The 25,283-nt window shown below is 40.1% G+C and overlaps 1 protein-coding gene and 1 non-coding gene across 2 annotated transcripts; both read right to left on the bottom strand.

Annotated features, from left to right (window-relative positions):
• Positions 1-9,210: 9,210 nt before the first annotated feature.
• On the bottom strand, positions 9,211-9,317 carry LOC133077467 (U6 spliceosomal RNA). The gene has a single exon (XR_009697742.1). It is a non-coding gene; the product is annotated as a U6 spliceosomal RNA (small nuclear RNA).
• Positions 9,318-17,343: 8,026 nt separating this feature from the next.
• Positions 17,344-23,376, bottom strand: UTP23 (UTP23 small subunit processome component). Its single transcript, XM_061171969.1, has 3 exons — positions 23,111-23,376; positions 19,131-19,305; positions 17,344-17,854 (listed from the first exon to the last, which is right to left on the bottom strand). Exons 1-3 carry the CDS (start codon positions 23,296-23,298, stop codon positions 17,474-17,476), a joined length of 744 nt encoding a protein of 247 aa, XP_061027952.1. The 5' UTR covers positions 23,299-23,376; the 3' UTR covers positions 17,344-17,473.
• Positions 23,377-25,283: the final 1,907 nt, after the last annotated feature.

Below are 25,283 nucleotides of genomic sequence, written 5' to 3'. Positions count from 1 at the left end.
AGCTGGATGTACCACACTTCCTGACTTCAGACTATGCCAAAGCTACAGTAATCAAAACAGTATGGTACTGGCACTAAAACAGACACATAGATCAGTGGAACAGAATAGAGAATCCAGAAATAAACACACACACTCACAGTCAGTTAATCTACAACACAGGAGGTAAGAATATACAGTGGGGAAAAGACAGTCTATTCAATCAGTGGTGCTGGGAAAACTGGACAGCTACCTGTAAAAGAATGAAATTAGAACATTCTCTAACACCTTATACAAAAATAAACTCAAAATGGAATAAAGACCTAAATGTAAGACCTGAAACCATAAAAAAAAAACCATAAAGAAAACAGAGACAGAACACTCTTTGAAATAAATTGTAGCAATATTTTTTTGATCTATCTCCTAAGGCAAAGGAAACAAAAGCAAAAATAAACAAATGAGACCTAGTTACACTTAAAAGCTTTTGCACAGCAAAGGAATCCATCAACAAAACAAAAAGACAACCTACTGAATGGGAGAAAATATTCGTAAATGATGTGCCTGATAAGGGGTTAATATCCAAAATATATAAACAGCTCATACAACTCTATCAAAAAAAAACCAAACAACCTGACTTTAAAATGGGCAGAAGACCCGAATAGACATTTTTTCCAAAGAAACCACAATGAGCTATCACCTCACACCTGTCAGAATGCCTATCATCAAAAAGACCACAAATAACAAACCTTGGTGAGGATGTGAAGAAAAGGGAATCTCTGTACACTGTTGGCGGGAATGTAAACTGGTGCAGCCATTATGGAAAACAGTATGGATATGCTCAAAAAATTAAAAATAGAACTACCATGTGATCCAGCAATTCCAGTCCTGGGTATATATATCCAAAGAAAATGAAAATACTAATTCAAAAAGATACATGCACCCCAAAAAGATACATACAGCATTATTTACAACATCTAAGACATGGAAGAAACCTAAGTGTCCATCAACAGATGAATGGATAAAGAAGATGTGGTGCATATATATACAGCACTCAGCCATAAAAAAGAATGAAATTTTGCCATTTGCAACAACATGGATGGGTATTATGCTTAGTGAAATAAGTCAGACAGAGAAAGACAAATACTGTATATTATCATTTATATGTGGAATCTAAAAAGTACAGACAAACTAGTGAATTTAATAACAAAACAAACAGATTCACAGATACAGAGAACAAACTAGTGGTTACTGGTGGGGAGAGGGAAGGGAGGAGGGGTAAAATAGGGGTAGGAGATTAAGAGGTACAAACTACTAGATATAAAATAAATAAGATACAAGGAAATATTGTACAGCACAGGGAATATAGCAAACATTTTACAATAATTTTAAACGGAGTATAATCTATAAAAGCTTTGAATCACTCTGTTATATACCTGAAACTAATATAATATGGTAAATCAACTATACCTCAATAAAAGGAAAAACTGCTAACTGAAAAAAAAAAAGGGAAAATAGCAGTCAAGTTAATTTAATGAGGAAAGTCTTTTTTTAAAAGGCTGCTTTCTAGGGCATGAGCTTTGATGTAACCTGGCCAATGGGGCCTGAGGGGAAGTCTGCTGGGGATTGTGAGGAAAGTTTTCTCCCTGATTAAAAAAATAAAATACACATGCACAAGAAGGACCCTCTTTCCCCCTACTTTTTGTTTTTGGATAAGGTCTTATAGTGATGTGATACCTGGAGCAGTCACAGCCTTCTTGAGACTATGAGGACACAAACCTGAGGATGAAGTTGAATACTCTAAAACACTCTAAAAATGGTTAAAAGGAAAAGTGGTCCTTAATGACATCTTTGAACTTCTCCTGCACCTCAAGACTTAGAACAGTGCCTGGTGCATATTAGGCACTTAACAAACATCTATTGAATGAATAAATGAATTATTTTAACTTTTCAAAATTTGTCTTCATAAAAAATAAAAGAAATATCTACCAAAGCTTAATCTTCATCTACCTCTGACCCAGCAATTCCACTCCTGGATATATATATAAAAGTGTTGTGTGTCCACAATAGACATGTGAAACAGTGTTCATGGGAGCTCCAAACTGGAAACAACTCAAATGTCTATCAACAGGAGAACAGACAAATAAATGTTGTAATATTCATGCTTTGGAATACTATACAGCAACATAAAAGAGCAAACTGTTAATACTCACAATGGCATGAATGAATCTCACAGACATACTATTGAGCAAAAGACAATATACACACGAGTACATATTATGTGCTTGCATTAAATAAAGTTCAAGAACAGAAAAAACTAATCCACGGTGATAGAACTATCAGTGGTTACCTCTGGGAAGGGTGGATAATTGCTGAGGAGTAGGGACATAAGAGAATCTCTTGAGGTGATGGAAATGTTCTACATCTTGATCTGAATTGTGGTTATATGAGTTTATACACATAAAAAATTAATCTGTACACTTAAAATGTGTATACCTTACTGTATATGTTATACCTCAATTTTTTTAAAGGGCAAAAGAAGTTTTTGTTTTTGTTTTTTTTTAAAGGAGGTATAGGAAACATTTTTTACTCAGTCTTTATTTAGGGAAGGTATTAAGTGCCTTACAAAATAATCTTCATAATCACACTATCAAGTAGGCATTGCTATCTTGCAGATGTGAGACTCAGAGAGATTAAGTTATTTTCCAAGGTCACACAGCTAATCAGTGTCAAAGCTGAGATTTGAATACAAATTTATCAGACTCCACAGCCCATGATCCTTTCTCTGTGTTACTATAAAACAGGTAGGCACCTGCATAGCCTACTTACCAAGGTCATGGAAAGAATGATCACTGTGACCCAGGAATATTCTTCCGGAGTGTGGATTTTTCTATAGAAATTGCCTAAGTAGAACATAACAGGCTTTATGTACAAAGATAGTCATTGCAGAATTTATAATAGTGAAAAACTGGAAACAACCTAATTATTCAACAGCATATAATTAAGCAAATTATAATGCATATATTCAATAAAATATTATGCAGCCATTAAACATTATGCTCAAGAAGGCTTATGATATAATGTTCATTGGGGTAAACCGGAATAGAAATTGCATTTACCTTAAGAATACAACCATGAAAAACAAAAAAATTTAAACTTATGCCTATAGAGGAAAAAGCCTGAGAGTGTTTGCATGAAAAGAGCATTAACAATGTCTGTCTCTGAAGAATATGATTTGGCAAGGTGGTTGTAGGAGTTGGGGTGGGGGACGGTTAGGGAGAGGACAGGAACTTTCATTTTTTACTTTATAAACTCTGTATTTGATTTTTTTGTTTTTTACAGTGAAGATGCATTTTATGACAAAATTTTAATTCAGTAAAAACAACTGGAAGGGTCTTCCCTGGTGGCGCAGTGGTTGAGAATCTGCCTGCCAATGCAGGGGACACGGGTTCGAGCCCTGGTCTGGGAAGATCCCACATGCCGCGGAGCAACTGGGCCCGTGAGCCACAACTACTGAGCCTGCGCATCTGGAGCTTGTGCTCCGCAACAAGAGAGGCCGCGATAGTGAGAGGCCCGCGCATTGCGATGAAGAGTGGCCCCCGCTTGCCGCAACTAGAGAAAGCCCTCGCACAGAAATGAAGACCCAACACAGCCAAAAATAAATAATAAATAAATTAAAACAAAACAAAAAAAACCAACTGGAAGGAAATTTGTAAAAAAAAAAAAAAAAGGCTGCTTTAACAACTACATATACCTATATAGAAAAAAAATAAAATTTGATCCATAAGTCATTCCATACACAAAAATTAACTTGAGATGGCCAGTATACCTGAGACAGGCTGGGACCTGGGCCCCTTTGCTGCAGTGCTTGCACCTGGGTACACGTCGAGCAACAAAATACAAGGAAACTATGTGGGACTAAAAATAACTGCATGCGTGCAGCAGTTAGGGAAAATTCTAGACAAAAGATAGAAAGAGACCAAAAAACCCAACTGCTACTTTTCAAGAGCTCGGAGCAAAACACGGGGTCAGCAGCAAAAGCAGGGTACTGCGCATGCCCCCTGCACACACCACCACCTAAGGGGTGGTCAAAGCCCCTGAGCCACCCTCCAGCCCGACCCCTGGACACACCCCTACCCTCACCACATATAAGGAACAAGCTTGCCCCCCCCCTCGGGGAGCAAGCAAGCAAGCAAGGGAACCTATTGTTTGACCTCGCTCCCTGCTGCTGCAGCAGGGGTCCCAATAAAGCCTTGCCTGAATTTCTTGTCTGGCCTCTGATCAATTTCTATTGCCTAAGGAGGCAAAGAACCCTGGTCAGTAACACACCTAACCATAAAACCCAGTGTTGAAATAAATTTCTAGGCCCAAGATGGAGTGGCTCCTCCCCAGGGTGCCACGTCAGCAAACCAAAGCTTAGATAATTTTTGTGTCCCTGTAAATGCTCTGCTTGACCAGAAACGCAGTATATCCAATCAGCCAAACCACAACTCCAAGCCAACTCTGGGCTCTATACGTATTTCCTTGTTCCTTCTCACCCCAAACAAGGTCGACTAAGTGGTCCCAGCCAATCAGATGTTTTCTATTTTTCTCTTCCTTGTTCCTTATTCTTTATCCTATAAATGTTTTCTGCCTTTCACCCCATTTTGCAGTTCTCCAAAAGGGGACTGTCCACTTCATGAGGTGTTAAAGTTTGTTTGTATCACCTAAATTATTTTCTTTAAACGTTTAACACCAGAAACATAAAGCACAAAGGTTATATTTCCTAATATAATTAAACTGATTGCCCCAATGCTACTTTAATAAAAAATAATTCATATAACTCACTAAATACTTATGTGCCAGACACTCACTGAAGAACACTTGTGCCTGCATCATTTTGCTTCATCCTCAAAAACAAACGCCATAATTCCATATTCCCCTCCATATTTGTAGGGGATAGCTATGTTTTTATCTAACATTTGTTCCCGTTGGTTTGGCAATGTCACCAGAGTTTCCTTAGAAGACCCACTTCTCCCTTATACTTACTCCTTGTGCTTTCTCTGGCTCTAGCCTCAGACTCTGGTTCCCAGGTTGGACATTTGAAGTCTTGGTGACCTTCCCAGATTCCTGGTGGAGACCTTCGTCTTGCTTTGGCGTTTTCTCCTCATCTAATGCGTGGTTCCTAAAGTTTACCATGGGTTAGGATCACCTGGAGAGCTTGTTACAGAGATTCTTAGACCCCACCCCCAGAGATTCTGATTGGTAGTTCTGGGGTAGGGCTCTTCAATTTTCATTTCTAACAAGCTCCCAGCTGATGCTGATTCTCCTGGTCTTAGGAGCTGAGAGTTTGTTAAAAATGCAGATTCTGAGCCCTACCCCAGACCTACTGAATCAGACTCTCTGAGATTAAGACCCAGAAATCTGAGTTCTAGTAAAATCTCCAAATGAGTCTTATGCACACCAGAGTTTGAGATCCACTGTTCCATTAAGTGCTTTTGAACCCTGATTTCATATTAGAATCACTTGGGGAGCTTTTAAAATATTCAGAAGCCCAGGCACCTCCCTTAGAGATTCTCATTTGATTTTCTGAAAGATCTCATGAGAAAACAATTTGCAACCAAGAGATGAGAAAGACTGCTCTGAATTGTGTTGTCCTTAGGAAGGAAGGTAGGACCTAGGCATGTACCTGCAGAAGTTGGCAGTGCAGGGAAAGAGAGAGAATGGGGGCAAGGGAACAAACATTTGTTTTCTCGGATCATTAAGTAGCCGTCGAAAATACGAGTTTTATTGGCTGCATGGTATTCCATTGTAAGCTGTGCACTGTTTATCGAACATATACTAAGGGCCAGACACTATCTTATTTACAATCCCTATTTACCCTATTTTGCCCATTAAAAAAACTGAGGCTGAGAGAAGCCCCATTTGATTGGACCTAGAATTGCCTGACTCCCAAACCCAAGTTCTTTTTTACGCCAGAGGTTCTCAATCTGGCTGCACATTAGAAACACGTGAGGAACATTTCATTTACACAAATGCTTGGATCTCTCACCTGACTAAAGGAATCTAAATCTCTCGGGTGGGATTTGGGCATCTTTCATTGTTTTTACTATTCCCCATGATTCTGATGCACAGTCAGAGCTAAGAACCACTGCCCCACAGCATTCTGCTTTTCATACTGATTGTGTGTATACATATTTCTGAATTCCCTTTTCCTTTTCCAGTTTTAGCGAAGTCACTTTCTTCTGCTCCTTTTGTTACTTCTCCAAAGTCACCCCCAAAATCTCAGGTGGTCCAGAGTGTGTTTAGCCAGAACATGGTAGGGACCAGGTAACAATACATGATGAAAGGACATTACATCCAAAGAGACTAAAGTACTTTCTCACTGCAGTGAGAAATAATGAGGGATGGTACGAAATTGTCTTTTCAGGATGTCAGAGCAGAGTGTGTTTCAGTGCAAAAGATAATGACAGAGTAGGAAGGACACTGAATCAGACAGCACCTTTGAATGCGGTTAGAGGAATGCTCCCTTACAATCGGCTTTTCTTTTGGTTGACAGAGATGGAAAAGAAAGATACAGTGTATCTCTGTCCTCTGGGAATTAGCGATGTCCTCTAAGAAACAGAGCTTCAGAATCGATGAATGGGCCCCGTAGGTAGCCGTGCACTATAACCGCACTTGTTCTAACAAAGAATGTGTCTTATGTGCAACAAAGTGCGCACACTCAATGCGCCCCATACACATACATTGTCACTGTAGAATAATTCATAACAGAGTGATGGGAAAAGTAGTCAATAACTTTTAGAGGTATATGAAATTAACAATAGTTCAGTTAGGATACACGATATCTTGCCAAACATATTTCTAAATATTTCTTCCTTTTCACCAAAATGTTAGATTCTTTATTCTAACTACTGGTTATTTCCAAATGCCAAAGTGCTCAATGGAGCACTGTGTGTGCTATATTGGCAAGTAAAGGTAGATGGCCCCTATTTTGTCACATGTAAAAGAGACAGCGTGATACTGACAGTCATGAGTCAGGAAGGCTAGAGACCCTGGAATACAGGTGATAATAATAGAATTCATTTCATCCAATTTGATTCATTCATTCATTCACTCACTCACTCATTCAACATTTAGTAAGCACCTAGGTGCCAGAAATGACATCAAGCACTACTAGAAAACAAGGGTAAAATAAGATCATTTTCTTTGAACTTCAACCAAAGAAAAGCCTAGGGATAGCTCTACGTGTCTAAATGTATTGTTTGAGGGAATGATGATGAGACATAAAAACCTGGAATTCTTCAGGATCAGGGATGCTACCTACCTGCCCAGCTGTTTGGGCTTACCACCATTTTAAGGGACACCATTGTGGACAGTACATGCTAACAACAAACATGGCTCTTCTAAACGTCCATGCCATTCCTGGACAGCTTCCTTTCATGCCCTGCTCTTTCTGAATGTAGAAAACTCTCCAAGTGCCAGTATGAACATTATTACATCATACAGCTAAACGGCACCATGCCCGTGTTGCTCACCATGTAAAACACTGACATTTGCTAATTCAGTTTTGGAGATTAAAAATATTTCATTACATGGGGATTGTCATTTTCACATCAAGTTGAACTAAATATCTTTGTACAACACTGTGCAAAGTGATGAGCATTTGGAAGATGTACCTTTTCAGCATTTACTACCTGTGGAAAGGTTTAGATAATCTGTAACATCTTGGCAACTAAAGGGAAGGATGGCATCTTTCTGAATACGTCAGGGAGTGGACAGTGGGCATGAGCAAGCTGGCAGAGAGCCACTAGGGGTTAATTCACAGGAGAAAAAGAAATGAAATATTGGGCTTCCCTGGTGGCGCAGTGGTTAAGAATCCGCCTGCCAATGCAGGGGACACGGGTTCGAGCCCTGGTCTGGGAAGATCCCACATGTCGCGGAGCAACTAAGCCCGTGCACCACAACTACTGAGCCTGTGCTCTAGAGCCCATGAGCCACAACCACTGAGCCTGCGTGCCACAACTACTGAAGCCCATGTGCTTAGGGCCTGTGCTCTGCAACAAGAGAAGCCACCACAATGAGAAGCCCATGCACTGCAACGAAGAGTAGCCCCTGCTCGCCGCAACTAGAGAAAAAAGCCCTCGCGCACCAATGAAGACCCAACGCGGCCAAAAATAAATAAATAAATAAAATTTTTAAAAAAATTAATAAAAAAGAAGATACCGAAAAAAAAAAAGAAATGAAATGTTAGCACCCAGAGAGCTTGTCAGTAATTTTTTTTTTTCTTTAAAAAATTGGAAACAATTCGCACATTTTCTTTTTTTCTTTAGCTGCCCCTTAAAAACATCTAGAGTGTAGAAGTATATTTTGTTCAATCCACTTGGTTGTATGACTAATTCATGAATAAGTATGTATTGTATACCTATGGTGTATATATACTTTTTTTTTTTTAAACATCTTTATTGAAGTATAATTGCTTTACAATGGTGTGTTAGCTTCTGCTTTATAACAAAGTGAATCAGTTATACATATACATATGTTCCCATATCTCTTCCCTCTTGCATCTCCCTCCCTCCCACCCTCCCTATCCCACCCCTCTAGGTGGTCACAAAGCACCGAGCTGATCTCCCTGTGCTATGCGGCTGCTTCCCACTAGCTATCTATTTTACATTTGGTAGTGTATATATGTCCATGACACTCTCTCACCCTGTCACATCTCACCCCTCCCCCTCCCCATATCCTCAAGTCCATTCTCTAGTAGGTCTGTGTCTTTATTCCCATCTTGCCACTAGGTTCTTCATGACCTTTTTTTTTTTTTTTTTTTCCTTAGATTCCATATATATGTGTTAGCATACTGTATTTCTTTTTCTCTTTCTGACTTACTTCACTCTGTATGACAGACTCTAACTCCATCCACCTCATTACAAACACCTCCATTTCATTTCTTTTTATGGCTGAGTAATATTCCATTGTATATATGTGCCACATCTTCTTTATCCATTCATCCGATGATGGACACCTAGGTTGCTTCCATGTCCTGGCTATTGTAAACAGAGCTGCAATGAATATTTTGGTACATGACTCTTTCTGAATTATGGTTTTCTCAGGGTATATACCCAGTAGTGGGATTGCTGGGTCGTATGGTAGTTCTATTTTTAGTTTTTTAAGGAACCTCCATACTGTTCTCCATAGTGGCTGTATCAATTTACATTCCCACCAACAGTGCAAGAGGGTTCCCTTTTCTCCACACTCTCTAAAAATATGGAACGCTTCACGAATTTGCGTGTCATCCTTGCGCAGGGGCCATGCTAATCTTCTCTGTATCGTTCCAATTTTAGTATATGTGCTGCCGAAGCGAGCACGTATGGTGTATATATACTTTTTTAACAGCTTTATTGAGATATAATTTACATAACACAATTCACCCATTTAAAGTGTACAGAGTCAATCGTTTAATATATTCACATTACTGTACACCTAATCACCATAGTCAACTGTAGAATATTTCATTACTCTGAAAAGAAACCTTGCACCCCTTACCCCCATCAGCCTGTCATCTCTTCTAGCCCCTAGGTATCCACTTTCTGTCTCTATAGATTTGCCCATTTTAAACATTTCATATAAATGGAATCACACAATATATGATACTTTGTGACTGGTTTCTTTCACTTAGCGTATTTCCAAGATTCATTCATGTTGTAGTATGTATTGGTATTTCATTTCTTTTTATTGCCAGATAAATTATATGGATATACCACATTTTATTTATCCATTCATCAGTTAATGGATATTTGGATTGTCTCCACTTTTTGGTATTATAAATAATGCTGCTATGAATTTTTGCGTTCAGATTTTGTGTGGACATATGCTTTCATTTCTCTTGGGTATATACCTAAGAAAGGAATTGCTGGATAATACAGTAATTTTATGTTTAAGCATTTGAGGAACTGCCAGACTGTTTACCAAAGCAGCTGCACCATTTTACACTCCCACCAGCAATGTATGTGGGTTCCAATTTCTCCGCATCCTTGACAACACTTGTTATTTCTTGTCTATTTAATTATAACCCATCCTAGTGGGTATGAAATGGCATGTAATTTCCATTTGTCTTTTTACCTTCACAATAATTTTATTTGGGCGGTTTTTGGAGGGGAGAAAAAGGTTGTGAAAACTTCTTTTATAATCTTTAAAGGTTATGTTAATGCTTAGATGTGATTTTTTTGCCCGAACCCTTCTCACCTCTCTTTATAATAGTACCCCATTTTTTTCTTTGATGAGGACTATCCCTTATCCACTCTTAGTCTATATAATTTGAGTAGAGTGGACCTCCTCCCCCCTAGCGCCAGAATGAACACCTGAATCAGGCCTGGCTAATTGGAAACATTGTATTAGAACAGGGCCTAGTCGGAGTGGAAAACCACACCAGTCATGTGAAAGAGATAATGTAATATAAACATGTATTAATTAAGTATCAAGTTGTTAACCAGGACCCTAAACACGTAGAAAGAGAACCCTAAAGCTCCCGGAGGTATAGCAACTGCAGAAAGCAGCTTCTGCCCTTAAAGCAAGGGGATAAAACGGAAGAGGTGAGAATTACTAAAAGAGAAGTGTGGAGAAGCAGCCCTTGGAGTTGAAACCTCGGAGAAGGCAAACTCCAATCCATTGGTGCAGACGTCTCTCAGCTCAGAGGAGGGGCCCCATGCGTCTGGTACGCACACACATCTCAGCAGAATGGGCTCCAGCCCCTTAGTGCTGGTGTCTGGCTCTCTGGTGGGGGGAGAGGGGTGGATGCAATAAAGCTGTTTCTGTAAGTGTTGCAAATTGGATTCAGGGACGGTGTTAGTAAGAAACTGCAGCTGCTAGAGTGAAGAAGTGACACTAGCAAGAACCCCAAGCAGTCAGGGAGTCTACAGTAAGCTCACAGGAAGAAGCATGTCCTTTCTTCTTCCATCCTCCTTCCAGGTCCTGCCTTAGTGCCCCTCAGTGGCAGAATCTACAAAAAAGCTGCCACCAGAGAATTGTGGTTTGCAGAGTTCCAGCTCCAGTGCCACAATGTAGAGCATAGAAAGGTGGGCTTGGAGCTGGCACAGTCCACCCCTTTGGCTACTCAGCATCCATATGCACCCTTCTTTACACATTTAAACTTTCAAACAATTAACTCCCTGTTTCACCTAACCTGATGCAACTGTCCTTCATACAAATGAAGGTATTCTCACACTCTTCACAAAATGAGAAGATGCAAAATCCTAATGGTCATTGTAGCTGTCTTTAGGGTATGTTAATTACCCCTCAATTTCAATCTCAGTCCCAGCTGAAATTCTGTTTCCGAAGACCAAATGGTAAAGTTAACCGCAGATAAAAAACACTTGTAGGGGGTGGGGGAGGGATGGACTGGGAGTTTGGGGTTAGTAGATGCAAACTGTTATGTATAGAATGGATAAACAACAAGGTCCTCCTGTATAGCACAGGGAACTATATTCAATATACTGGGGTAAACCATAGTGGAAAAGAATATAAAAAAGAAGGTATATGTGTGTATAACAGAGTCACTTTGCTATACAGCAGGAATTAACACAACATTGTAAATCAACTATACTTCAAAAAAAAAAAAATTAAAAAAACACTTGGGGCTTCCCTGGTGGCACAGTGGTTAAGAATCCGCCTGCCAATGCAGGGGACATGGGTTCGAGCCCTGGTCCGGGAAGATCCCACATGCCGTGGAGCAGCTAAGCCCGTGAGCCACAACTACTGAGCCCATGTGCTACAACTACTGAAGCCCGCGCACCTAGAGCCTGCACTCCACAACAAGAGAAGCCACCGCAATGAGAAGCCCGCGCACCGCAAGGAAGAGTAGCCCCCACTCGCCGCAACTACAGAAAGCCTGCACGCAGCAACGAAGACCCAATGCAGCCACAAAAAAAAAAAACAAAAAAAAAACACTTGTATAAAATAATTAGGGAAAGGAGGAGAAAAAAAGAAAATAGTATATATGTGTGAGTGTATGATTCTTTTATACATAATATATATTGTATATGTCATATAAGGTATATGCACATATATTTATATATGTATAACATTTACATAATATATGTGTACATAATGTATATTATATATACATATATGCATATAGCTATAGATACATATACACATAACTAGGAAGAAAATATTCATAGCTGTTAGAGGCATAATTTATGTAATTGGTCACAAGGTCATATTTGATATTTTAAACTTTTCCATTATTGTATTAGTGGTATTGCTGCATAACAAATTACTGCAAAACTTAGTTGCTTACAACAACAAACATTTATCTCACATGGTTTCCATGGGTCAGGAATTCAGGAGTGACTTAACTGAGTGGTTCTGCCTCCCATGAAATCACAGTCAAGATGTTGGCTGGGTTGCAGTCATCAGAAGGCTTGAGCAGGGTTAGAGGATCCACTTCCAAGATGGCTCACTCACATTGCAAGTAAGATGATGTGGGCTGTTGGCAGTAGGCTTCCTTTCCTCTCCACGTGGAATTCTTCATAGAGCTACTTAAATAGCCTCATGACATGGGAGCTGGCTTCCCCCAAGAACAAGTGATCCAAAAGAGAGCAAGATGGAAGCTACTTTTTTTTAGGACCTAGCTTCAGAAGGTACATGCCATCATTTCCATAGTATTAGTATTCTATTTGTTATATGGGTCAGCTCTATCAAGTGTGGAAGAGGACACACAAGCTTATGAATACCAGGAGGTGAGAATTTGGGGGCACCATCTTGGAGGCTGGCTATTGCAACTATGTGTTCCATGTTTCTTTTGACATCATCCAGAACCTCAATTTGTTCTTTAATTGGTGAGGCAACACAAACCTTCATTCCTGAAGTGTTCGAATACACCGTGGTTCTGCCTCTCTTTGTTTGTAGTAGTTTTTTATTAACATTTACTATCAGATATAGAAGTAATAAGAGGCATCTTAGAGACTCTCCTCAGTTCCAGAAATAGTCCTCCCTACTCTCATCCTGTAGTAGGAATCCAATTTGCTCTTTGAAATTGGGATCAATTATTTCAGCCAGTAGAGTAACTCTCTTCTTTGCCTGTTGGTTCAGAGGAATAAGAAAAAACCCCCAAATGACCTGGTGGCAGTCTCATCTTCCAAATGAATGGAATTATTGTTGCTCCCTTGGTAGGAGCATTTCACCCTTACAAACAAGACCTCCAAGCCAGCAGAGCTCAAAGTTGTGTGGGGAGGAAGCAAACATTCTCTGAGTGGGTTACAAAATGTAATAGTGAGAGGAGCTCCTCCCATTTCTATCCTTTAATTCCTGGACCCATGTATTCTAGGTATGGAAGAGACACACCATATATTGACCTCTGGTTCAAAGTTTATACTGCATCTTGTAAGAGAATATCCAGCCTTTCAAGGTGTTGTCTCCAAACTGGCATTACTTACATAATGATGTATTATAGCAAGACCATTTAATACCACAAATTCCTTGATTAGAAGCAGTGTAGGCAGAATACCATGATGGCAAACAGGCATTTTGTTAAGTGATACTGACAGAAGCATTATGGGAAAGAAAAGAAAACTCATATACAGAATAGGCTCTGTTCCATTAAGGATAAATTTCTATTCCCTCCATGATGGAAAGGATCCAGTGTAATCAACCTGCCAGCAGGTGGCTGACAGGTTCCTTTCCCCTCCCCACCAGAATGGTGCCATACTCTGGGCTCAGTGTTGTTCACAGCAGTAGTGATAACTAGGTCAGGTATGTTGTTGAAGCCCATGCATAGTCTCCATTCTGTCACCATAGCCACTTTTTTCATGGGCCCAGTGAACAAGCACTCAGCAGCGGGAAAAGACATCTGACATCTATAGAAAGTGCCATTCTGTTCACCTGATTTTTGAGAGCCTCCTCTGCAGTGAATGCCTATTGATGGATTTTCACATGGGACACAATTATCTTCATACTTTGTGCCCATTCTAAAAGATCCATCTATATACTTCTTCACCAGACATCTTTCTCACAAATCTTCCAATCCTATTCTTTCCAAGTCCCTAACTTGACTAACGTGGTTGTAGTACTTGCACCTTCCTGCTCATCAGATTCAACCTGCAAAATCCCATCATTGCAGTGGGTCAGTGTGACATTGTGTGGAATATCAAGATGCTCATGATCTCCACAGACTATACTATGGCTGAAGGCAAATGAGCTGACTTAGCATGAAACAAGACTGTAAAGGTATACTATTGACCCTGTCAAGTAAAAGCAAACTGATTTTTGGTGGTGCTCCTAGCAAATTGTTAAAAATTGAAGCAGAAAAAAAGAAAAAAAAGGATTTTCCACATGAGGTGCCAGGAGCTGTGTTGATTTGTTCCAGCAAAGATATTACATCTGGAAGAGGTCCTGCAAATGAGTTACCCTCTGATTAACATTAAAATAATCTAGTCATGCTTCAAGATCCATCTGTCTTCTGCACAGACCAAATAGATGTGTTAAATGGAGATGAAATAAGAATCAACATTTCTGCATCATTCAAGTATTTGGTGATGGTAGTAATCCCTGCAATTCCTCCAAAGATGTCTTATTCTTTTGGTTTACTATCCTGGTAGGGAGGAGAAATTCCAATAGCTTCCCTTTGACCCTTCATACCCTAATGACCCTTAGTTCATAAATGAGAGAGCTAATACAGGGACACAATCAGTTGCCTAGTATGTCTTTAAGTTACACATTCTGGAACTGGAGAAAAAACACAGGGTGGGCTCATGGACCTACTGTGATTCAAACTTGGCATGTAACTCAATTTATCACCTGACCACCATAAACCTCCATTTTGAATGTTGGACCAGTTGCATTTTGAAACCCTAGCAATCAGCATCGATTCAGAGTCAGGGTGTAGTAATCTCCAAAAGTTCTAGATATTTCTATTCCCCAAAGCACATTCACTCTAGAAAAAGGCCACAGGTCCCTTTGGGGAAGGCTTTGCGCGGACTTCAGTAGTTTTGGCTCGCAGGCTCTAGAGCGCAGGCTTTGTAGTTGTGGCGCACAGGCCTAGTTGCTCCGCGGCATGTGGGATCTTCCTGCACCAGGGCTCAAGCCCATGTCCCCTGCATTCTTAACCACTGCGCCACCAGGAAAGTCCCTGCATTTTATTTTTTATATTTTAACTTAAAAATTACTATTTTATAAAAGTGAGTTGACTTTTCCAGCTCTCCAGTTTGGACTCTAATAATAGGCAATCAGATGGCACTGAATAAATATAAACCTTGTTAAAAATACCTAAAATTTGTGCATTTGAGGATACTGAAACAAGTATCATCAGTGTACATTTCACTTGCTTTATCACTTCATCTACATTTGACTTGCTAATCTTAACTCTTGTCATTATTGACAAATGTTATTTCTCCTCACAAGAACTACAGAACTATATTCACTTTTTTCCAGTCCCTTTGCTTTCCTTTTAAAAAAGTATTCCTACCATTAAGAATTTAAACCAGAATCATGAAATGACAATAGAAAACACTCATCTGGCTTGACAGGTAATATAGCCTGTGTGGTCCTCCTGGTGTAAAGCTAAAATTCCACTTTCCACCAAAAAAGCACCTCTGAATTCAACTGAGAATGACATTTCTATAGGAATAAGTTTGAATTTTCTCATATTTAAGAAAAGTTATTTATTTTAGCCATAAATAAGAACTTATTCATGAAGTACTTCATACATGATCATGATATTCTAAGGATACAGATTAGAACAACTATATGAAGGTATCACAGGCAGCTCAAAGTCAGGAGCTACTGATCAATCTGACAACTTTATACTTCAAACTTACAGTGCAAAAATACTTTAATTTTGGCCTGAAGGATGATTAAAACAATTGGGGAGGGGGCCAAAAAAGAAAAGCTTGATTATTCAATTCCTAATTGAATTAACCCTTTAGACATTTTAAAAATTTTTTATTTTATTTATTTTTGGCTGCGTTGGGTCTTCGTTGCTGTGTGCAGGCTTTCTCTAGTTGCGGTGAGGGGGGCTACTCTTCGTTGCACTGTGCGGTCTTCTCATTGCAGTGGCTTCTCTCATTGTGGAGCATGGGCTCTAGGCGAACAGGCTTCAGTAGTTGTGGCACATGGGCTCAGCAAGTGTTGCTCGCGAGCTCTAGAGCGCAGGCTCAGTAGTTGTGGTGCATGGGCTTAGTTGCTCCGCAGCACGTGGGATCTTCCCTCACCAGGGATCGAACCCGTGTCCCCTACATTGGCAGGCGGATTCTTAACCACTGTGCCACCAGGGAAGCCCCCCCTTTAGACATTTTTAAAGTAACATTTAAAGCCAACCTGAAAGAGTATTATTTTGGAATTTTTGCCATTTAAGATAACATTTACATCTAAAAGAAAATCATCTTCCAGAACTCAAAAAAAGTAAAGGGATGTTTTTTCCCCCCTAGGATCTTATAAACAATTAAGAAGTTCTCAAGAAAAATTGAGAGAAATGATTTTTCAACAAAGAATTCTTTATCTTGCTAGATTATCAGTGCAACAAATATAGGTTTAGACACACTGGTTGAGCCTCAAAAAATGTACCTCCTACACACTCTATGCTCCACCACAGCAGAAGAGGAAATCAAGAACGAGCAGAATGAAGAATCTAGGCTACAGAAGTGACAAAGTAGATTCTCTGGATAAGGACAGGAAATGCCTGGGTGATAGCTGAGCAACATGCTTGGCAGAAAACCTTTCCACATTGGAGGACAGAGGGCTGGCTCCAGAAGTATTCCAGGGGTAAGAAATGACCCAATATTATATTGAAAATTATGAGATCCTTTCCAGAGTTACTGGAGAATATGGCAAGATCAAGTCAGATGCTAGAAGAAAATGAGGCCATTATTAACTTCTGGAATAACAAAAAAGTAACATAAAAAACAAATTCAACCATAGCATTGCTACTTGGTTTAGTAGTAAACAGAGTTTATAGTCATCAAAATGAAAATACTGAATTTGGGATGTATAAAGATTGAAATATTAATATATTATAAAAATGGTGGAGTAAAATAAGTAAGCAAAATTTCCATTCTTTCTAGTAGGAAGTCAATAAATAATGGGCAGATCCAAAGGTAGCAGCAGATTCATATTATTTGGAAATATACAGGTAAATTCTACAACCACTACATGAGTTGAAAGAGAAAGTTTCCTCTGTGAATGTGAAAAAGGGATTATCTCTTTTTTGTCACAAGTGTTTTGGTACTATATGATTTTTTTAAACTATCTGCATATAATGTTGGAGGGTGGGGGACAGCAGTAAGACAGAAAGAGACAACAGTTTACATTAAAAAACAACCTCCAAATTCTCTAAGAAAAGTGAACATGATCACACCTAAACCCATCCACTCTGGTTTTTTTTTTTTTTACAAATAATTTTAAACAAAGGCTTGTGGGTCAATATTCATTTACAAAAATAAGTTTAGTCTTTTAAGGTAAGTACTTCCACAGTTTCAAAAAGAAATTCATTTTCATATTTGCATGTCTTTAAAAGTATCCAAAGGACTCATTATCCTGCATTCTGCTTTTCAGAAAGTACTTTTGAGGTAGATCTGTTTCGGATTCTTTTTCTTTTTCTTTTCTTTTCAGAGGCAGATGAGTTTGTATCCTGTGTTTTTTTCTTTTTCTTCAAACAGCTAAGAGGATTAGGGCCACTTATTTTCTTGCGCTTTTTTTTTCTTCTCTGTTCAGGGTCTTTTACTAAACCCTGTTCCTCTTTGAGTTGCTTGATACTTTGTTTCTCTTGCCCTGAGACAAGCTGACCTGACTCTACTGCTTTAGCAAATGCAATTGTTTTTGGAGAAGGTTTGTCCAAGACTATAGTGTTCTGAATAATGAACATGAGAGGAATTCCGGGCTTTTTCTTTACTTTCATAGACAAATTCTGATCCTATTAAAAACAAAAATAGAATTATTTAGTTCAAATATATCAATTAAATCAGATGCCTTAAAGAGATTCTAAGAACTTAAAGAGGGCTATACCGAAAATAAAAGCGATCACAGGTTTTACTTTTCAAATCAGTATGTCTTACTAATGGGAGTATATTTTATGATAAAGAAAGGAAGAGGGCTTCGCTGGTGGCGCAGTGGTTGAGAGTCTGCCTGCCAATGCAGGGGACACGGATTCGAGCCCTGGTCTGGGAGGATCCCACATGCCACGGAGCAGCTGGGCCCGTGAGCCACAATTACTGAGCCTGCGCGTCTGGAGCCCGTGCTCCGCAACAAGAGAGGCCGCGATAGTGAGAGGCCCGCGCACCATGATGAAGAGTGGCCCCCGCTTGCCACAACTAGAGAAGGCCCTCGCACAGAAACGAAGACCCAACACAGCCATAAATAAATAAATAAATATTTTTTAAAAAAAAAGAAAGGAAGAAAAACATAAAAACTGGGCACAGTTAAGTGGCAACAATGTGAACTGGATTTATCAATATTTTATATTGATCAATATTCTAAGACCACAAATTTTCTAGGACCTCGAATTACAAACTAATACAAAGGTAAATATACTAGATGATGTCCCTCATTTCTACTCTGAGATATGTTTCAGAAAGGGTCAAGAATGCTCACAGAGATTGAAAGAATAGAAATAAAGTAGGAATTAGCTGACTCAGATTCTAGACTCAGCTCTGCTTCTAATTGTGTAATTTTATAATCCTACAAGCAAATTTAAGGAAATCTGTATGTATGCAAGCTTATTCATTAATATCGACCCCGAGAGTCTCTCCTCCCCTGCTTCCCAGTCTTTAAAAGCCTGAAACAGTTCCATGCTGGTGGTATAGTCTCAAACAATATGAAACACGACTTTCTAAGAAATAATATGAAATACGGGAACGTGAAAAAACATGCATAAACATAAAATGTAAAATCTTTGCTCTACTTACCTTCCCTTCAAGAGCCCTAAAACATATCATCACATCTGTCAATAACTTTTATTTTACAAAAGGAAACTTCAGTAATTTAGAAGAAAATCATTATGCTCAAGGTTCTCTCCTCAAATTCTCAAATGACAATTGCTTTTGTTGACTACAAATTAACTTGAAAGCTTGCATTTTAAAAAGTTGAAACACTTAAACCACTTCCACCTAATTTTTCTAATGATAAATAGCTCCATATGGAGTATAAATGGAAATGATTAAGATTGACTCTGGTCTTAAAAGTGGTATCACCTGTGTTGCCACAAAATAATGGTGAGGATTCCCATCTTCAACCATGGAAAGCAGACATTCTGATCCACTCACTGAATTCTTGAAATGGGGACAGTTTCGAACCTGGCATTTTTGTGCAATCAGCTTTGCCCCATATAAGTCCTTTCCCAATGTTTCCAACTCTTTTAACACACACCTGAAAAAAAAAAGTTATTAGCAGCTCACAATTATAATAGACGCATATCTGTTGTTCACATAAATTATAAAAAAAAAATACTCAATTCTTCTTTTTAAACTACAAACCATACATTAAGCATTTCACTCTTAAAAGACCCGAAAAATGCATACATGAAGTAGAAGGAAAATAATAAAAAGTTAACATGTACTGAGCATTTATGATGTGCAGGCAGCATGCTAACTGCCTTTACATAAATTCTCGCTTATCTCAAAACAGCCCTACAAAGTTGGGCAGCTTACTTTATTTATTTTTTTTCTACTTTTATTCTATCTATTTTTATTAATTTTTCTTGGAGTATGGTTGCTTTACAATGTTGTGTTAGCTCCCACTGCACAACAAAAGGAATCAGCCACACACATACAGATATCCCCTCCCTTCTGGACTTCCCTCCCATTTAGGTTAGCACAGTGCATAAGGTAGACTTCCCTGTGCTATACAGTATGAGGGCAGCTTACTGTAAAATTATCCTTATTTTACAACACCTCATTCTGAGAGATTTCAAGTAACAGGCCCAAATTCAAACAACTAGTAAGAGGTAGAGTTGAAATGTGAATCTAAGTAGTTTGACGATAGATGCTTTGCACCAAGCACAGTGCTACAGGCTTCTCCTTCAAGTGCAAATCAGTGCACCTTCAGAATATTTTCAGCTTAGAAAAGTAAACATTCTCAAGTCACCAGCGTGTTTAAAAACAATCACAACTTTCTTTCACTTTGCATTTTCATATTAATATCAGGTAATGTTTTACAAAGTGTCATCTATAAACTACCCCTAATGGAATGACACAGTGATATTAATTTCTAGCTCCTTTCTCATCTCCAAATCTGAAACTCTTGTGGAGTCAAACATTAGTATCTTAATAAGCTCCCCAGGTACTTCCTCTGTCCCACTTAAAAATTATGAGAACTACTGAGTCAAAGATTTCTTCAACCCTAGCCAGCCCTTACCTGACTCTACCTTGCCTCACCGGCTTTATCACACCATTCGTTTTTGCTTTTTTTAAGAGATTTTGCTTTCTAAAGTCATCCATTTTGAACTCCATTTTGAGTTTCAGGCCTAAATTGCCAACTACTTATTGAATATTTCCTGTGGATGGCCCGCCATCAGCTCTTCGTCAAATTCACGATGTCTAAAATCAAACTACTTTCCTGCCTCCAGACTTCTCCAGGGCTTGCTATCTCTTTGAATTTATTATCTTCTCAGATACTGTTTCGAAATCAGAAATCCTATTTAACCTTTGCTTCCTCACTCCTACCCCTGCCCCTACCCCATCAGTGGTAGTCCTATCTCAGCTGTTGGTATCTACCTCTGTAACGTCTCCTTGTGGAAGTTCCCACTTCTCCTCTCTCAGGTTCAGGCTCCCATTATTTCTTGACTAGACAACCACAGAACGGGTTTGCCTGTCTTCATTCTCTTGCTTCTCCAACTTACCCCTCACATAGCTGCAGTTATCTTTTCTAGAAGATACTTATCAGGTCTGATAGCATTTATCTCTTGATACACACCAAGAATTGACAATCATATGCTTTAAAATAAACTAGCAGTAACTTATTCTTAAATGAATAAGAATGGCCATGTCGGGACTTCCCTGGCGGTCCAGTGGTTAAGAATCACTTACAATGCAGGGGATGCAGGTTCGATCCCTGGTCAGGGAACTAAGATCCCACATGCCACGGAGCAGCTAAGCCCACGAGCCACAACTAGAGAGAAGCCTGCACGCTTCAACGAAAGATCCCACATGCCGCAACTAAGACCCACCCGAGGGAGCCAAAAAAAAAAAAAAAAAAAAGAATGGCCATGTCAATAATTGCAAAAACTGGGTGATAGACATTTCGTTATACTATTCTATTTTTGTGTATGTATGAAATATTCCAGAAGTTAAAATAAATTCTCCAGGCGGAAAAATGCTGCAGAATATAATTTCATGCAGTACTTCTCAACCTTCTTTATATTACAGCCCTGTATTAAAAATGTTAGTATTTCTATGGCAGACAGGGGTAAGTGGACAAGGCTTGTAGCCAGAAGCAATCAACTCTGGGGCACAGACCATCTGAGGACTTGTCTGGCAGCTCCGAAGGAGATGGGGATCAAAACTTAGGGGGCGGGCTTCCCTGGTGGCGCAGTGGTTGAGAATCTGCCTGCCAATGCAGGGGACACGGGTTCGAGCCCTGGTCTGGGAGGATCTCACATGCCCTGGAGCAACTAGGCCCGTGAGTCACAACTACTGAGCCTGCGCGTCTGGAGCCTGTGCTCCGCAACAAGAGAGGCCGCGATAGTGAGAGGCCCGCGCACCACGATGAAGAGTGGCCTCCGCTTGCCACAACTAGAGAAAGCCCTTGCATAGAAACGAAGACCCAACACAGCCAAAAAAATAAAATAAATAAATAAATAAGTAAGTCAGGAGCTCTTTAAAAAAAAACCTAACCCATGAAGGATTTAAAAAAAAAAAAAAAAAAAAACTTAGGGGGCATCTATGACCCATTTGAGGCTCTGCTTGAATGAAACCCACATGAAGTTCTGAATATAGAAAGCTGTTCATGGAGTAGTGTTTTGTGAGAAATGCAGGCCATTAATATCACATGCAGAGTAAGAGCCCATTCGTGTGTGTGTGTGTAAAGAACTGGATGATACACCACATGTTAACAGTGGTAAGTCACTGGTGTGGTATTATGGGTCATTTAAATTTTCTCTGTTCACTTTTTAAAGGAAATATTCTACAAAGGAAAAAAAAAAAACCAAAAACTAAGTTTATGAATAGTAGTTCTTCATTATGCAGCCTCAACTTATCTTCTTCCCAGCTTCTTTCCCAAATATACAGTGTGCTCTAATCTCTTTCCCTGGCATTTCACAACTCCACTCCTTTGTTCAAGAGGTCCCTACAAGTCACTTCCCTTTTCTTTCACTCAAAAAATGTCCTTCCCCTCAGAACTGAACCGTGACTGGGCTCAGAAGTTATCTCCTCTATGGAACCTTCCTTGATTCCATCCTTCCTCCAATCAACCCCCCAAGATTCCATATTAGGTGTTCCCACACTTTGAAGAAGTGAGGAAACTAGGGGTCAAAACACACCAATCAGAGGTTGATTTATGCACTTTGCTGGCCATACGGGCTGGGAGATCATCCTGTTCACCAAGTTATCCTCTGGCTAGAGCAGTGCTCGGCGTATGGCTGGTGCTCAATAAACACAGTTGAATAAACAAATGACCTTGCACAAAGTTCTTGAAACATCGAGTCCTGACTTATCTTTCTGGGACTCGAAGATATTACCTCATGGGGCAGTTGTGAAGCTTGAAAAATTCTTAAACTGGGAAAAACTATGCAAACAACAAGCAATCACTTAGAGGATATAGGTCTGAGATACCAATAAATGCTCTACATATACTATACCTCGTCCGACTTCTAGCAAGTTTGTAAGTAGTTACGAGCCTTTTTCTACAAATGAGTAATCCAAGGCTCAGAGAGGTTAAGTAACTTGCCCGAAATCACAAAGCTGGTAGAACCGGGCCCAATACTGGAAACCAGGTCGAACGGCAAAGCACGTGTTCTTATCCTCCAGGATAAGATGAATATTCGCCGGACCTTATACTGTCTATCCACTTGGTAGATACTCGCCCACCCTCCTTAGCGGCCCCGCTGAACTGTCAACTCCTCGTGGGCGGCGCGCTTTGCCCCTCGAGGGCTTCCAATGGATGCCTGCGAGCAGCGGCCTCCCCTCTACCGCACCCGCGGGGCCCCCGCGCCTCCACCCGGACCAGCCAAGCCCACCTGGTGGTGCACAGCTGAGTCTCCCCCATGAGGTAGCGGGGCAGCTGCTCCCGCAGCTGGATGCGGCCCCGCAAAGCCGCCTGACAGAAGGTGCCGTCCAGCAGGATCTGGTACGGCTCGCGGACCCCAAAATTGTTGCGGAAGAAGCCAAGATGCTTCTTGGCGTGTTTCTGCCTCGTGATCTTCATGCCTGGCTTTCCCGGAGCGAGCCACCGGACCAGAAAGCAGCAGCGAACTCCCCCCAATACAACCCGCTATTGGCAAGACGAGCTTCTCCCGGAAATGAAGAACCCTTGGCCCCGGAAGCAAACGCCCCCATCTGTGGGCCTGGTTTACGTCACTCCCAAACGAGAGCGCGCTTTACCCGGTGCCCGCGCTTTAAGGGGCACGCCCTCGGGGGCGGAGCTTGCGCGTAAGTGGGAAAACGACTAAGTGCGCGATTAGAGGCGCACGTGCGCAGTCATGGGCCAGGTTAAAAGAAATACACACTGCCTCTTGCGCGTTACCTGGCATGGCATCTGAAAAATCCGCGGTATAATAATAGTGAAAATATTGAGCCTTAATATGTCGTTGGCACTGTTCTAGGTAATATACCTTATATTTTCCCCTTTAATGTTAATAATTCTCAAATGAGGGAAGAAAGCGACCAAAGTATATTGGGCGACTATGATTGGGCAGGTTTGTAGTGATTGCCTTCCTATAAAGAAGTTAAGCACGTTTACTAAGGGCACGTGGTTCTTTAGTGTCAGAACTATCACCGGAACTCAAGTCCCCTGCCTGAAGTTCAAATATTCTTGCACTCCCCCTCACCTCCCGCACACATTCCCGCCATAGGACCACTCCCACTGAAAAGCCAAATGTCAGGGCAAAAAGTCCCCATCGTTTTGCATTTCCTCTTCTCCTGGAGACCATCCTAAATCACTCGCAGTGTTTCCGGAGGACTTATTCAAGAGCTTCGTTTTCCAAGAGTCAGTGTCCCTAAACTAGAGTGCTAATTCTGCCCCTCACCCAAGCCATTTGACCTTGAGCAACTCCCCAAGAAACCTGGGTTCAGCTTCCTCACTGTCAAATAGGTTGGCAGGACTAGATGACTTTTAAGAACGCTTTTTATGTCTATAGTCTCTGAGGTAGGAGAACGACATACTGGGCTACTAACAGGGAGGTACAAAGCTGACCGAAAGTTTAGAAATTACTTGGTCAACTTGATTAATGAAGAGAGTAAATCTGAAAATTTTGAGTTCACCCGTGGCTAACTGCCACATATCCACTTCAATTCTAGGCAAAATAATCAAAGAATGGGGAGTATGGAATTTTGCATTTTTTCTTCTGGCCTGGAATCTGTCCCAGATCTTGTTTTAGCTAAAGATTGAGAGAAAGAACCAATGCAGAAAAATAACTTACAAAGTGATCGAGGTGTGTTATTTGCATTTGGGGTTTTATTTGAAGATATAGGTTTGTGAAATTGGAACCAAAATCTTCTATAATGTTAACCCTGTCTTGATTCACAGCACAACATCACTTAGATGACTGCTTTCATTTAACTGAAAATAAATTTAGGAATTGGAAGCCATGAAGAGTTATTGTAGGATTGGATTCATGGTTCTTGAGTATAATTGCTCATGACCTTCCAATCTGAATACTCTCTTTATCCCTGTGTGCCAACACCCCACTCTGACTATAATCCCACCAAAGACAGAAAATATACTATCCCAGCCTTGCAAAACAGTTTTAAAAACAGGCTCACAGATTTATCTACCAGCTCCATCCTGTTGGCCACGTTTCACTACTAAGAAAAATGAGGTTCAGGACTAGGGATTTGAGTCATACTCTAGTTTTGTTTTGTTTTGTTTTAATTTACTAGACTGTAGCATTTTTTTCAAACTCTATGTATATGACAGTGCTATTTACACAACTGACCCTTATTTCACCAATAAGAAGGCAGTCTATACTGCTGATTATCAAGTTTAAAACAGAATTTTCTGTTACAGCAGTGTTTCTCAAAACATGATCCTGGGACATGCAGAAAAGTTCTTAGTGTGCTTGTTTAATATGCCCATTTCTGATGCAAGACAAGTACTGAGGGAGAGGAATACTAATCAGAGAGGAAGTGACATTTATTACAATATCCCCAAGTCATTTATTATGCATATTGGTGTTCCAGAAGGACTGTCTG

Source organism: Eubalaena glacialis, chromosome 17 (assembly GCF_028564815.1).
Source record: "Eubalaena glacialis isolate mEubGla1 chromosome 17, mEubGla1.1.hap2.+ XY, whole genome shotgun sequence".
Taxonomy (NCBI): domain Eukaryota; kingdom Metazoa; phylum Chordata; class Mammalia; order Artiodactyla; family Balaenidae; genus Eubalaena; species Eubalaena glacialis.
The sequence above is the reverse complement of the archived record's forward strand: the minus strand, read 5'-3'. Positions and strand labels throughout refer to the sequence as shown.